The 14,822-nt window shown below is 40.9% G+C and overlaps 1 protein-coding gene across 7 annotated transcripts in view; it reads left to right on the top strand.

Annotated features, from left to right (window-relative positions):
• PDE1C (phosphodiesterase 1C) overlaps positions 1 to 14,822 on the top strand; it is a 479,464-nt gene that overhangs the window by 402,228 nt on the left and 62,414 nt on the right. For all 7 annotated transcript variants that reach the window (XM_036897373.2, XM_036897377.2, XM_036897376.2 and 4 more), the window contains 4 exons: positions 279 to 360; positions 3,726 to 3,846; positions 5,583 to 5,758; positions 12,473 to 12,703. In XM_036897373.2, the coding sequence (XP_036753268.2) occupies positions 279 to 360; positions 3,726 to 3,846; positions 5,583 to 5,758; positions 12,473 to 12,703 (610 nt within the window). The remainder of the gene's footprint in view (positions 1 to 278; positions 361 to 3,725; positions 3,847 to 5,582; positions 5,759 to 12,472; positions 12,704 to 14,822) is intronic.

The raw sequence follows: 14,822 nt of genomic DNA, 5'->3' as shown, positions 1-14,822 counted from the left end.
TGCTTTATTTATATTCCTCAGGGGACCTATTGCTGTCTGATGAGGCTTTCTGTACAACAGCATGTGCCTTTACAGTTGGATGGAATGATTGGACCCCAAAGGCCTTCAGCCTCTTGGTATTTTTTATGCTGAGGAGCAGGGCCCATAAGTACTTATTACATAATGTAATTGTAATAATTAAAATAAAGACCAGTGGCTTTCATGGCAGCTGAGGTTGCTAAGTAAAATCTCAGTGGTGCAGCCTACTGTTTTTAATGTATGACCTCCTGTTTTTCTAGGGTGATAGAGAAGCAGAGCTGGGGCTGCCTTTTTCTCCTCTGTGTGATCGAAAGTCGACCATGGTTGCTCAGTCGCAAGTAGGTATGTGTCTGCCAGTCTTCTGGATGGAAAGAAAAACCAGAGAAGGGTGCCTGGAAGCAAGCTCAGATGCTCCCAGTGATTCTGGGGCTGGGAACTTGGCTCTAGTCGGCTGTGCTCGGGGCCTCAGCTGGTTGGGTTGATGGAGCCTCTCTCCCCATCCTTCTCCCTGGAATTTGGCTGGTTCATGGGAAGATTAGACAGTGACGCTCTGCTGTCTCCATCATTCCCTGTCAAGAGAAAAAGGAGCCTCAACTTTCCAACGTGGTGACAAGAACCAGTGGCAGGAAGCTCATTCTGCCGCAGCCCCCCCACTCTGCATGCAGTGCCCGACATCCCCACGGCGTTTCTCCTCGCTGATGCTCCTTCTCGTCCTGTTCCAGGACAGCCCCATTTCCCCGGTGATCCTACTTCTAGGAATGACTCTTTTTAAGTGTTTCCTTCTTTCCTCTCTTCCTAAAAATATTTTTTAGCAGCATTTTTTTTGGTGAGGACAATTTTTCTTCTGCTAATAACCATGATATGCATGCATTACAAAAATCCTCAGATACGAAAGTACCAGTGCTCTACATAAATTAAATATCATCAGTGATTTCTACCTCAGAAGAGTCTGAATCATTCAAAATATGAATTCAATGAGAGTTTATTGATTTTTTTTGTAACTGTGTTTTGAATACTCATTTTTTTCATAATAATATATTGAGATTCTGTTAAGTGTAGGGTACTGTAAGTCACATAATAGATGTTATAAAAAAACAGAGATAAATTATATATGGAACCTGCTCCCAAAGAACTTGAACCAGTATTGGGTGGTAGACAAGATGTCATGAAAACAAAATCTATTAGAGTATTACAAGGCTATGGAAGAGTTTTGTACATAGTACAGTCAGGTATAGAATAGTTTGTGTAAAACCGTTAGACTCAGACTTGTAGAAGGGTAATATGTGAGTTGAGCCTTAAGAAATAAATAGGCAGGATCTAGGCAAATGGTATATGTGTTAGAGATGTGTTACGGGGTAGAGTGGAAGGGCATTCCAGGTGAGGGATTAGCATACACTAAGCAGGAAAATGTAAAACAGCCATGTATGGTCAGGGCATTACAAATGGTTTGATATCACTGGAGTAGTGGGTAAGGAGGAGAAAGAAGTGAGGGACATGTGTGGAGAGAAAATGAGAACCAGATTACATGCTGTATTAAGAATAGCATGTATTTACACATACGAGGGACTATCTAAAGGATTTTAACTAAGGTTAAAATATATATAAATTGGTGTTTTAGAAAAAGAGTTGGTTACCAAAATCCATGGGCCTCCATCAGGCCAACCACTTAGTCCTTTAAATAGTTTTATTTGAACATGGCTAAGTTCATTCATTTGCATATTGCCTGTGGTTACTTTTGCACTATGGTGGCAGAGTAAAAGGAGTTGTCATGAATGTGGCCCGCAAAGCCTAAAATATTTATTATCTGGCCCTTTACAGAAAAAAAATTGCCAACCCATGTTTTAGAGATATTTATCTATCAGTAACTTGGATGATTTTGAGTAAGACTAGAGACAAGGAAACCAGCTGGGTGCCCCCTGCAGGATTACAGGGAAGAGATGGTGAGTGTTTCTCATGCTGAGAAGGTATTACAGGGGCTCTCCAGGTGAGAGATGACATATAAGATATCAGAGATTCAGCTGGATGGGAAGCTGAGGTAAAGGCAGCAGTCTAGATTAAGTGGCTGGATCATGGTCCTATTTCTAAGAGTTGGAAGGTAAGCTGATAAGTGAGTTCTGTACATGTTGAATTTAACTTGGGAGAAAAAAAGGTGAAGATAGTGTCATCAAATGCTTCAATTTCAGCGTAAAATTTTACTGCAATTAACTAGAATACAAATTTGGTTATCACTGTTTCCTTATCATGATCCTATTTGATTGGGATATTTCTTGTTTTGTCAATTATAGTTTAGGACTTTTAGCATCCTCCATGGCTGGGAATTAAATGTTAGTATTGCTCCACCTCAGTCACTCTGAAAACCAAAAGGGCATTTGTACATTTCCAAACACTGTATTTCCTTTGATTGGTATTTCATTTCCTTCCAACTTTCACATGGCTGTGTAGTGAAACCAGTAGTTCCAGATCATGTGTTTTCTCGATTTGTCACAGAACACTTGGGTATTTTTGAGCCATTGAGACTGTGACTCTAGTCCAACATCAACCATCTCCCCAAACTGGGGATCTCTCAAAGGTACAGTTCCAGATCTGACCTTTCTCCCAGCTTCCGACCCTGTTTCTTCCACTTTGGTTTGCTCTCTCCCACCTGGATGTGCTCCCTATACCTCAAAGTCAATAGAACTAAACTGAGCCCATTGTCTTTCTCCCAGCCACATTCTCCCCCTCGTCCTGTGTGCTCTGCTCTGCCCTTGGAGGTCTCTGGCAGACCCCACACAGAGGCAGCACCACCGCCTGCTGTGCATGCCTCATGCTCCAGTACTGCAGCCCCTTACTGCGGCACTGGGTCCCGCCTTCCTTACCTCCCCTTTGAGCTATTGCCCAACAGCTTCTAAAAGGATTTCTCAGCCTCAGCCCCTTCTTCTTTCTCCCTTCCTATCCATCTCGCCATCTTTCATTGCCCAAAGAACATTTTAAAAATTGTATTGCCATCATGCCCAAACATCTCAAGGGGCTTCTAGTGCCCATCTAAGTCCCAACCCCTTAGCCCAGCCTTTAGGAGCCTCCCTCCCTGAGCTGATGGTGACCTGCCTTACCAAGCTTCCCCTCTTGACTTGGAGAGAATCCCGAGCCCCGGTTGTTCCTCAGGCACATCCTGTACTTTTCCCCATCCCTGTCACTTTGCCTATTCCATCCCCCGCCACCTAGCGTGGGGAGACTTAGGGCTTGGCTCACATCACAGCCTACACAGAGCTGTCCCCAGGCCACCCTCCCTTACCTTCCCAGGGGCTATTATTTGCGCCTCTCCTTGGCCCTTTCCATAGACTCTCGGGGCCATTTTTATGCTCAATTAATCTCTCTTGTAAACTCCTTGAGGACAGGCAGTTTGTGTTATACATCTCAGACTTTTACAGAGTGCTTCTCATAGCATTTGTGACATTGTGGATGTTGAATATGTGTTTCCTAAGCACTTTATTGAACTATCTCCTAAAAAGTCACAGGAAAGTTATGTAGGAAAAATGGAACTGACTCATAATATTCAAATCAAGGAATATAATAGATGGATAAGACCAACCTATTGTCTCATAACCTGATCTGGAGCTCCTATGTAGATGAATTTTAAACGAAAGATAAGATTCATCCACTTCCATGGCAAAATATGGAAGGGCCAAGTTAATGTGTAGCTCCTCTGAAGCACTGCTGTTTCTCTTTAGGTTTTATTGATTTCATTGTGGAACCCACTTTCACTGTGCTCACGGACATGACTGAAAAGATCGTGAGTCCATTCATTGATGAAACCTCCCAAACCGGCGGGGCAGGACAGAGGCGTTCGAGGTCAGTGGGGAGCCTAGAAGGCTGCGGGTCAGGTTGGCCTGTCCATGAGGACAGAGTTGTTCTTTGGGTAGAGACGGGGGTGGTACTTCATGATGATGTTTACCTCCTTCTTACAAGTGAGATGCTGGCTTCTTCCCTTTTCTCAAAGGAGCTGAAGTTGTATCATCTATGCTTTCCAAGATGGCCTGGAAGGCAGCGACCCAGGCCAGCAGGCACCCATTGCAGCCCCCAGCCTGCCCTGTGCTCTTGGGTGGCACTTTTGCTCACGGCAGCCCCACTAACTGCACTTTGACCTCTGTGCCCAGGCAGTCCTGGCTCCTGTGTTCCAAAAAGAAAGTACTGCTCATCAGAGGTATCACAAGAAGTGAGACTGACTTTCATTTCTAGGTTCAGGAAGAGAATGAAGTAGAAGAGAAAAAATACCCTGGAAGTTTTAAATCCTGCTCTGCTGCAACCTCATTAGGCTGAGTGCATGTGTAGTTCATGAGTGTAGGATCTGGAGTCAGATTGCCGGGGTAAACATCCTGACCCAGTTTTGATTAGGTGTGCAATGTCAGGAAAGTTGCCTTAGTTTCCCCATCTGAGCAAGTATGGATTGAAATACTCAGAGATTTTTAGGATGATTAAGTGAGTTATTCAGTCTACAGGAAGCCCTTGTAACAGGGCGCAGCCCAGAGGAAGTACAGCTACAGTATAGCTGACACCTGGTCCTCGTTAGCAGTTCTGCTGCTAGGAGTACTGCCCCTCTCCTCTTTGTCCATGTAAAACCTCAGGCTTTGTCAGAAAGGAGAAAGGAGGGAAATGGAATGAATGGGAAAAAGAGAATAAATGAGCAACAGAAGGAGTAAATTGGGAAAAGGGAAGGCTAGAGGAATATTAGGACAGTGGGACTCCAGGATGCTCAAGGTGGTTGGACCAGTCAGGGCTCCTCACAAGGAGGACAGAAGCCTCCTTCCTGAGTCTCACAGCCCTGCAAGCACTGGGCTGAAACCTACTCTGCTTGTCTAGTCAGCCTTAGCTGTCCCTCAGTGAGTTTGCGTTCATGTCCGTCACTAATCCAGCCACCTGGAAGTATGTGATGCTCTACAGTTTCCCAGAAGGATGGCACTTTCTATATTTGCAAAGTTGCCTGTGTTTAAAGATTAAAATAATATTCATATAAAAAGGGTCTTTTTTGTGACTGGTCTCTTACAATCTCCAGCTGTCTATGCCTCACCACCTTCTCCCAGGAACATAAGGAAATCGCCTTACTCTGGCCTTGGGGAATCCTGGGATCAGGGGCACTCGGGCAGTGGGAGGGGGAGCTAGAGAGAAAGAGGACCAAGCGGCTGAGGAACTTGGAAGACTGGTTGGGGGGTGGGGAGAAACAGTGGGTGAACTGTGGAACCAAGTAGAAGTTCAAGTTCAAATTAGTTTAATTTCAGAGAGTTGAAGACAGAAGCTTCATGTGAGAAGATTCTAGTCATATTGACAAAGAGGACAGCAATCAAAAGAGAAGAAATCTGGGGAATATTGATACACATGAGGCTGAAAATCTTGATTTTTTTTGCTGCTGAAAATACAGAATTTCCCACCTGTCACATATGAAAAATAGGAATTACAAACCTCAGGATGCAAGAATTTCAAGACGATAACTTGATGAGTGTTAACCACTCCTCTCTTGGGCTTGCTCATTGGGATGCATTTTTCAAACACTAACCCTCCTCTTTGGTATGATTTTTTTTGTTGTTCTTCAGTTTGAACAGCATCAGTTCGACAGATGCAAAGCGGTCAGGTGTCAAGAGTGCTGGCTCAGAAGGAAGTGCCCCCATCAGCAATTCTGTCATCCCTGTTGACTACAAGAGTTTTAAAACCACTTGGACCGAGGTGGTGCACATCAATCGGGAGAGATGGAGGGCCAAGGTGCCCAAAGGTAATGTGCTGTTGGGGGACCTTCCAGGACACTTGTCTAAACCACTTTGCACATAAAACAAAGCAGTGCCACCCCTGATTTATAGGTGTTACCAATGAAGCACAATCTCAGGATACAGATTCAAATTACTGAAGGTAAGGATCTACCATCTTTTAATCTTCATGGTATCTAACGCACAGTGTGTGAGAGAATGAGGCCAGCGGCTATGCATCCCAGCAGCATGACCTTTGTGCTATATGGCAAAAAACTTCTTTTTTTGGCATGAAGGTTCTACAGAGGGTGAAGGTTATTTCTTGGTTTCTACTAAGCCATCTTGCCCTCCTCACTTCATGTCATATGGTACAACTATGCAGCATTTATTTCTTCTTTTACCTAAGTAAAGCCAGGCCAATAGCCACTTGGGCCATCATATTGGGCTAGAAGGGCCTTTAATATCCTTACATGCATTTTTGCCTCCCCTTCATGTTCTCTGTTTCCCTTCAGTCAATTCTCAGACTAATCTGAGATGCAGGTAACTTGCAGGTAAACAGAAATTCACTGAGGCCAACATCAAAATTCAAGGCAGAAAAGTCATGACGCTTGGTACTATAAACAAAACAAAGACTGAAATCTGTGTGTTTCTTGAAAGCTGAAATTCTTTGCTCATGTAGACATCTGTGTTTATTGAGCAGGTACTACATGATCTATACATACTACATGTTCATGCTGTAGTCTAGGTAGGCATGCATCCTGAGATAAGGGGTATCAAGCTCAGATGCTAGATGCCAGGGAGGAACACAGACATGGACAGCTCTTGGAGCTCAGTAAGGGGTCTGATCCTAGTGGGTTATGTGGAGGAGAGCCTTCAAAAACAGTTTTTGCTAACATCTATTGAGTGCCTACTGTGTGCCAGGCTCTGTGCCTCATGCCAAGGGTACAGAGATCTTTGTCCTTGAAGTGCACAGTCTTGAGTTTCTTCAAATTACTTCAGTTTCTTTCAAAGGCATAATAGGAGCTCAGTCAAAGGCTTGAACTCATTGCCAGCACCCACTAGCGCTAAGCCCCAGACCCTCATAACAAGGCAAGGGTTGAACACAACCCCTGCCCTTTTATCTACCTGATGTCCTCAGAACATATGAAGGAAGGGCTGGAGTAGCTGGACAGAGCAAACTGTGGCAGTCTTGGTCCCTTATATATCAAGGGGCTTCTTCCGTGGGAGCTATTCAAAGGCCAACCGTTGTGACTTGTCCACAGAATCCTGTCCCAGTGGCTGCTCACTTCAGGTGAGGCAAAGGCTGTATATTTATGGTGCTTTTAAGGCATAATTGGGTCCTTTTTAGTTTGCAGGACAGATGTTGCACCCTGAGCTATGGAGGAAACCAATGTCTCTTCCATATTTTAAGTGTAGCTTCTTATAGTCTATTCAGATGCATTAAACATTTAAGTCCTCCCTGCTGGCGGGCATTGAAAACAGCAGTGACAGCTACTGCATCTTCTCAAAAGAAGCATTCTCATATAACCAATTACATTCATTAACACTTACAAATCCAATTCCTGACAACACGGCAGTTTAAAGAGGTACTTCAAAATAATTTGTTTGCAAATATCTGGCTTACTAAAATTACCTTCTGGAACTAATCGTCTGGGGGATTATGGAAAGTTTCTTTTCCAAGGGAAAACTGACCCTTTAAAAGTTACAGATAAATAAGTGCTGCTAATTTACAAATATGTTAGGTGTGCTGGTAAGAGATATGCGAAAGCTATTTTGGAAGCATAAAGGGACATAGGTGTCCCTAAGCCTGCAGAAGGTTTTTGGGAAGGCATGTGTCTGTAGTCAGGACACGAGTAAGTCTGGAGCTGAACCCTGAAGGAGGTGTCATATTTAGCAATGGGGAACAAGGAGAAAGGAATGGATTAATGCACAGAACCCAGGCTATGTATATTTTGTGGGAGGACAGTCTGGGTATCAAAGCCAAATTCAGTGAGCCGGGAAAGTGAGAATCGAATCCCTAGTTGCACTGTGCTCTTTGGCAAACTCAGGTAGATCCCTTGAGAAAATTCTCTTTTGGGGATGACAATACACATTACAAAATCGATGCAAAGAGTAGAAATAATTGTGATTCAGCAATTTAATACATTACAAAATGTTCTCAATGGGAAGTACAGTTACCATTTGTCACCATACAAAGTTATTACAGTATTATTGACTATATTCCTTATGCTGTACTTTTCATCCTGGTGACTTATTTATTTTATAATTGGAAATTTGTACCTCTCTATCCCCTTCACCTGTTTCACCCAGCCATCCCTCCCCTTCTTCTCCAACAATCACCAATTTGTTCTCTGTATTTATGAGTCTGTGTATGGTTCATTTGTTCATTTGTTTTGTTTTTTAGATTCCACATGTAAGTGAAACACCTGAAGCTAATATAATACTGTATGTCAACTGTACTTCAATAAATTATTTTTAAATTAAAAAAAAAGCATAGAAATAATACATGTAAAGTACTGAGAACAGTGTCTGAAAAGTGGAAGCTGTTAGTTAAAAAAATGGGACAAGAAAGAAGTTTGAATGCAAAATTAAGAAGGTGGTGATAAAAATGCCAACCTGTAATTAATATTATTTTCAGTCACTTAGTAATGCTGTTGACTAGTGTTAAAAAATTCAGTTTGCATCTGTTTTTCCTGTTGGTGATCAGTTTGTATTAGATTATCGCAGATCGTTTTGTTCATTGTTCTCTTTTACCAGAAAACCCTGATTTAAAGAAAGCCTTACCTGCATGGGGCACTTGAACATATCTTGTTGTTCTTAAATTGATCAGACATGGAACTGGATCTAAATTCTTGGTTTTATTAACCAGCTTGATTTACAGAGCTAGTGAGGCCAGAACCCACAATTGATGGAAAGATTAAATTGGTATTTTTTTTTTACACCTTTTTGGATTTAAATCTTTATTCCCAAAGATGTATAGGTACAACAGTTTGCAACTTTGATCAGTATCAATCAATTTCCATTCAGTATTTAACACTTTAAAACATTTTTTTTCTGGTATAAAAATAATACATGTTTAGATTATAATGCTGAAATATAAATAAAATATATAAAAAGAAAATAAAAATCACTTGTAATATTTCTAGGCAGATATAACTATTGTTTAAATCCTGATTTAAAATTTTAAATATTGTTAAATTCTGTAATTCTTTTAAATTTGATTTACTATGCATACATAAATAAAAATATTCCCCATCAGTTGGGATCATAGTATGTCTTATATTTTGCTTTTCTATTTCTATTATGAGTATTTTATCCTGATGCTGAATATTCTTAAAAGGTATGATTTAAATGGCTACATTGTATGCAATAATACCATAGTTGAACCATTCCTCTTTTATGAGGACTTCAGCTTTCAGTTCTTCATTACTATATATAATGTGATAAACATACAAGTTCAAAAATCTTTGAACCTACTTCTCACTACTTATCTAGGTTACATTTCTAGTTGTGGAATTCTTGTGTCAAAGTAGATGAAAAATTTTAAAGGTCTTGATATGTATTAAATTTCTCTCTGGAGAATTTTTTTTTTAACCAGTGTTTTCTCCCAGTAAGAGCATAGTGAGAGGACCTATTTCCCTGTAATCCCGCCCCCCCCACTTTCATTTTTCACATTAGGATATTTATATTTGTATTATTGATTCATAATGACTCTTTATATATTAAATATGATAATTCTTCAGTTGACAAAATATCTTGCAATTTCTGCCCTACCCTAGTTTGTCATATGCCTTTTAACTTTGCTTATGATCTTTTTTTTTTAATACATCCTTTTTAATTTTACTAGAGAGTACCTTTACATTTTTGTTGAATTACATCTCTGGCAATGTAAATATAAAATAGTATATAGTGATACTCCTTTACAAACACTGAGAAACTTATTGCATTTGTACTTATTTCCCCCACCATCACTCAGTTTTTATTGAAATAATATGAGATTGTCAATCTAGATCATTATAAGTAAATTGTTATTTTATAATTAACTTACCCTTTAATAATTATTTTTAATATTTGCATCAGGTATTATATCGAGCTTAACAACAATTATTTTTTTAATACTGACTTACTAGATTTATTGCACATCATTAACATACTCTTTTCATTCTTAAGTTTTTAGTATTGATTGAACTTTTCTGTCAGCTGTAGCACTTCCTTGGCTAAAATTTTCAAAAAGGTCCTGTGAAAACACCTTCTGAGTCCTTGGATGTCTAGAAGTGCCTTTCTATTGTTCTTGTATATAACTGAGAGTTGACTATTCAAAATTCTTATAGTATTTTTTTTATTAGTCTCTATTCTTTTCTTTCTCTGTTTCTAGGTAGTTTAAGTAGGCCTTTCAGGAAATTATATCAAGGGATAATTAGCTCAATACCATTTTAACCAAGAGACTATAGTATCATTATTCAGGAAGAGGCAAATTTAAATGAAGAAATAAATATATTTCTCCAAGACTGCACAATTATTCTGTGTAGGATAGAACCAGCTCTCAGGAAGAACGTTGTTTATTATCATGAGGGCTCTGCTCTATCTTTACTCTTTAACTGCTTACTTTTGGTCATTATCATAATGATTCACACCACCAAAGATAGTCTGAAATGGAAAGCAAAAGGAAATGGGATTGAACTATGATGGTTTCTACTATGATTGCTTTCCACTAGCCTAAAAGCCTAGGAGTACCATGATGTTTAATCTAAGACCTGATAAATTAATTCTCTGCATATATGTCATTATTGGAACCTGTTAGCACATGCAGATTAATTGTGCCCTCACCTACTTTTTCTCATTGCAGGAAAGCTTTATGTATATTAATAATATCATCCTGTAGATATAAGGGTATCTTATTAGAGTGGAACAGGCATACCCGCTGTTGATTTTTTTTCTCATTTGTGTTTTTGCTTGTTTTTGTCTACTTATTTTGAGTAGTACCACTGGGTGCTGATGGCTGATCACACTAATACCAAATGTTTCAGAAAAAAGAGGAAGAGGTGGATGGAAATAGAGAAGTTGAAAACCATTACAGAGCCGCCCTCTGGAGCATGATTGCTGCAGGGAAAGGAATCTTAGCTGTGCAGTCTCCTATAGGACCTGATTATGTCATAAGAACTAACATTTACTAATTTAAACATCTGTTGCCTGCTCTCAGCAGTAATTGAGCAAAAACAGATTTGTTTTTGAAATGTAGCCACCTCCCAGTTTTAATTTTTTTGCTATATTTGCATAGAAAATCAGTCTGACTCAGTTGTCAAATGAATTTTTCTTTCTCAGATAATTTTTTATGCTCTTTTGTAGCAAACCAGAATTTAACACCTTCAGTTTTTATGAAAATTATTTTTAACTTGGGGAAAGTTTAAATGTTGAAAGTTTGCCACAGATCCACTAGGGATTTTCTGAGGAAATTGTAAATTATTTACCTGATACCTGAGTGTGAATGAGCTGTCCTCCCCCTTGCCTCACATCCCTCTCTGTGTAGTGAGCACAGTCACCTTGTACTCACCTACATCGGTGTTTTAAGGAAACTAACATTTTTCCAATGGCTAACTTTTTCAGGATAGGACTTTAGAGTTTGTAAATGTTCTGTATTATACCCAGTCTAGATTGCTGATGCTAGAATATGTACAAAGCCAGGTTCATTGGCAGATAGGGTGAATCACACTCATTGTGTACACTTCATTTAATCAACAAATACTCTATGAGCATCTGCTGTGTGTCTGGTGCTGTACTAAGCATAGGAAGATGACATATGACCTTTGGCCTCGGGGCACTATGAAAGGATGAAAGGAAGTTTGGATAAATATTTGAGGGGCCCTTTTGTGGCCCTGCAGTCTACTGAGATGGCTATTTTACCATCTCCTTCTGCAACGGCATTCTTCAGCTCTTTAATTGTACCTTCCTGTAGAAGTCAGTAGACATTCTATATATGCACATAATTATGTTATTTTGTAAGGAAGTCTTTCCTTATTTATTGTAATTATAAATCCATGCTGTTTGGAAGTAGAATGTCACAAAATATTGAATGGCAAATATTTAAAATTTAAATCAGTGCTTGTAACCCTGACTGTGCATTAACATCATCTGGAGAGCATTAAAAATATCCCGTTCTTGCCCCTCCCTCCAGAGTCATGAAAGCCTTGCCATATGCAGTTTAAACTCCAGATCCTGAGCACATCTACATGAAACTCCATTTTTTAGTGTGGCCATGGGAGAGTTTTCTAGTCTCTGTGTCTCAGTTCCACATTTGTGAAGTGGAGTCACAATAATAGTACCTACTACATAAGGATGTTTTAAGAAAGACAGGAAGTAATCCTTGAAAAGCACCTAGTGTAATACCTGGCATAGAGGATACACTCAGGAGAAGTTATGGATGATAATAATAATATTAATAGTGTCAATTACAGTACTGGTTTATTATTTTTATCCTTATTACTATTTTCTTCCTGCCCCTTCTTCTAGCCAACTGGTTTTTAGAAATGACATCACCATGAACTGATTTTATCAGTTTCATGAATATACATGCCAATCTGACTTGAATTAACCAAAAATATACCCGAAACACTGAGTTAACATGTTAGGTCATTTTAGTGTGTTAATTCGCAGTGCAATACTTGTTTTACTTCAGAGGCAATTCTCCTAATGGCATGACCTCTTTTTATCTTTCCTATGCCTTTCCTAACTTGCTGTGGGTGCAGAAGAGAAGGCCAAGAAGGAAGCAGAGGAAAAGGCTCGTCTGGCCGCAGAGGAGAAGCAAAAGGAAACGGAAGCTAAGAGCCAGGCTGAAGAAGGCACATCTGGCAAGACTGAGAAAAAGACGTCTGGGGAAGCTAAGAATCCCATCAATGGAACACGTACAAACAAAGGCGACAACCCTCGTGGGAAAAATTCCAAAGCTGAGAAGTCGTCAGGAGAAAAGCCACAGAATGGTGAGTAGGATTCCCCTGGTGAAAGGCTCCTTCCAGGGTGTTAATGACGTGATGAATTGCAGCTGGCCCGCGGCTGCACCTGGGAGGGAGGGCTGCTCAGCGAGCAGGGCTGCTCCGTCTGAGCAGCTGCTACTGATGGCCCCTCGCTGGGCTGTGGATCCCGTTAGGACTCCATCCAAAGCAGCCAGGAGCTTGCCTGGGCCATTCTCTCTGGGGAGATTTATGCCTTTTGGGTCCTTCGCAGCTGTTCTGGAGACTCTGGACAGTGCCTGCCTGCCCACTGGGGAAATTACTATTAACAATTCCAGCACATTCCCGAGTGCTTACTGCCAAAATGGGTGAGTGGAAGGTAGCCTCCCCTGTGTGCCATCACCCTAGCAGGGCTGGGTCTCAGGTCTCTTAGGCCCGTTCCTGTGGCACATGTCTATGTATCTGCAGGTGAATCAGTGTATACATGAGGGTTTCCTGCTGTCCCTGTTTGCCTGGGACTCAGGGCTTTCAGTTTGAAAACCAGAAAAGTTTCAGGAAAACATGATGAGCTAGTCATGTTGTGTGAACACATTTGATAATTTCCTATATTTAATGGCACAAATATTTGTTAGTTAACAACTATGTGCCGTGCACTGTGCTTGGCACTGAGAATTCAGAAATGGAAAGGCCACAAGAAGTCCATGAACTCATAGGGGATGTGGACATCCTCAGAAATAGTTCTGAGCAAGTCACAGTAGCTGCGTGGCAGAGAAAATGCCCAGGAAGGTGGGCCAAAAAGAGATGTTAGCGCTTTTGAGTCTGGGGATTAATTGCAGGGTGGAGTCAATGTCAAAGAAAGCTTCAAGAGGAGGAACTGGGTTTCAAATGCTGAAGTTTGGTGGTCAGATGGGAGACAGGGACTTCTCAGCCAGAGAGAACAAGATGAGCTAAGGCACAGATGCATGGCTTTGGTTACCTTGTTTAGAGGACAGAAAGTTTGTTCAGAGTCTCTGGATCTTTCACATGCCAGGATGTGGCAAAGTAGTTTTGCAGTCAGGCAGACCGGATTGAAGTCACAGCTGTGACTCCCACTTCTTGGTGGCCTTGGCCAGGCTTCTTAGCTTTTCTCTGTCTTTGTAAAATGTGCATAGTACTACCCTTTCACAATATGGGCCACTTTGAGTGTCCAATAATAACAATGATAGCAAAAACAGCAATAATAAAAAGAGATCATTTATTGACTGTACACTGGATCCTGTTTTAAATCTTCTCTTTACGTGCTCGTTCTCTTACCTTCCTGGTAGGGGCAGTTACCTATTCCGAACCATGCTCTAGCTGTTGTGCTGTAAGACCTGGGTAAATGAGAAATACATAGAAAGTGCACAACACATATATATGTAACTTTACAATGACCATATTTACCATGTAGAATCAGAAAACAATATTTTGATACATATAATAATGATAGTAGCTCATGTCATGTTCCAAGAACTTTGCATAAATGCCCTCAGGAAACCCCTGTGCCCACCTGAAGGCAGGCAAGGCCATCATCCGATTTGTCCAGCTTCTCAGCAGCCTGGCTCTGGAGACTTCTCATAGCCAGTTTGCTGTGTATTCAAATGCATTATATTGCAGAAATTATGTTCAATTTAATAAGAATTATGATGCACCTGTTGGAGTTTTAGAGGCTGGTGCAAAACACCCATTTCCTCTTCTCCATGGTCAGAACCAATGAAGAGAGAGACACCAGAGTCAGAGAATCAGTGATCAAAATATCATTTCCTCTGAAGCTGGAGCTGAATTGGAAAATGTGGGATTGGTCTGCTCAGCACATGGGCTTCTTCACATATCTTCCTTGAACTGAATTTGGTGAACCAGACATTGGCAGTGCAGTTGGGCTCAGGACTCGCCCCCTCATCCTCACCGCAGCACCTCAGCGGGCTGCTTCTGGAGTGACAGCACAGAGGTGTGTCTCCTGGGAAACACATCTCAAATGCCACTGGGGGCTGAGCTGAGCTCTGCATGTTAAACTCTTCCTTCTAGATGAGACTCTCCTTCCTGAAGGAGGAGTATATAAGGGCTGGTGAGAGAGGCAGACATGTTTCTTCCCTACTTTTTTCTTTTAGGAAAGTGGGTTAAAAGGTCTTTC

This window comes from Manis pentadactyla, chromosome 7 (assembly GCF_030020395.1).
Source record: "Manis pentadactyla isolate mManPen7 chromosome 7, mManPen7.hap1, whole genome shotgun sequence".
NCBI classification, from domain to species: Eukaryota; Metazoa; Chordata; class Mammalia; order Pholidota; family Manidae; genus Manis; species Manis pentadactyla.
This window is presented reverse-complemented; position numbering and strand designations above follow the sequence as displayed.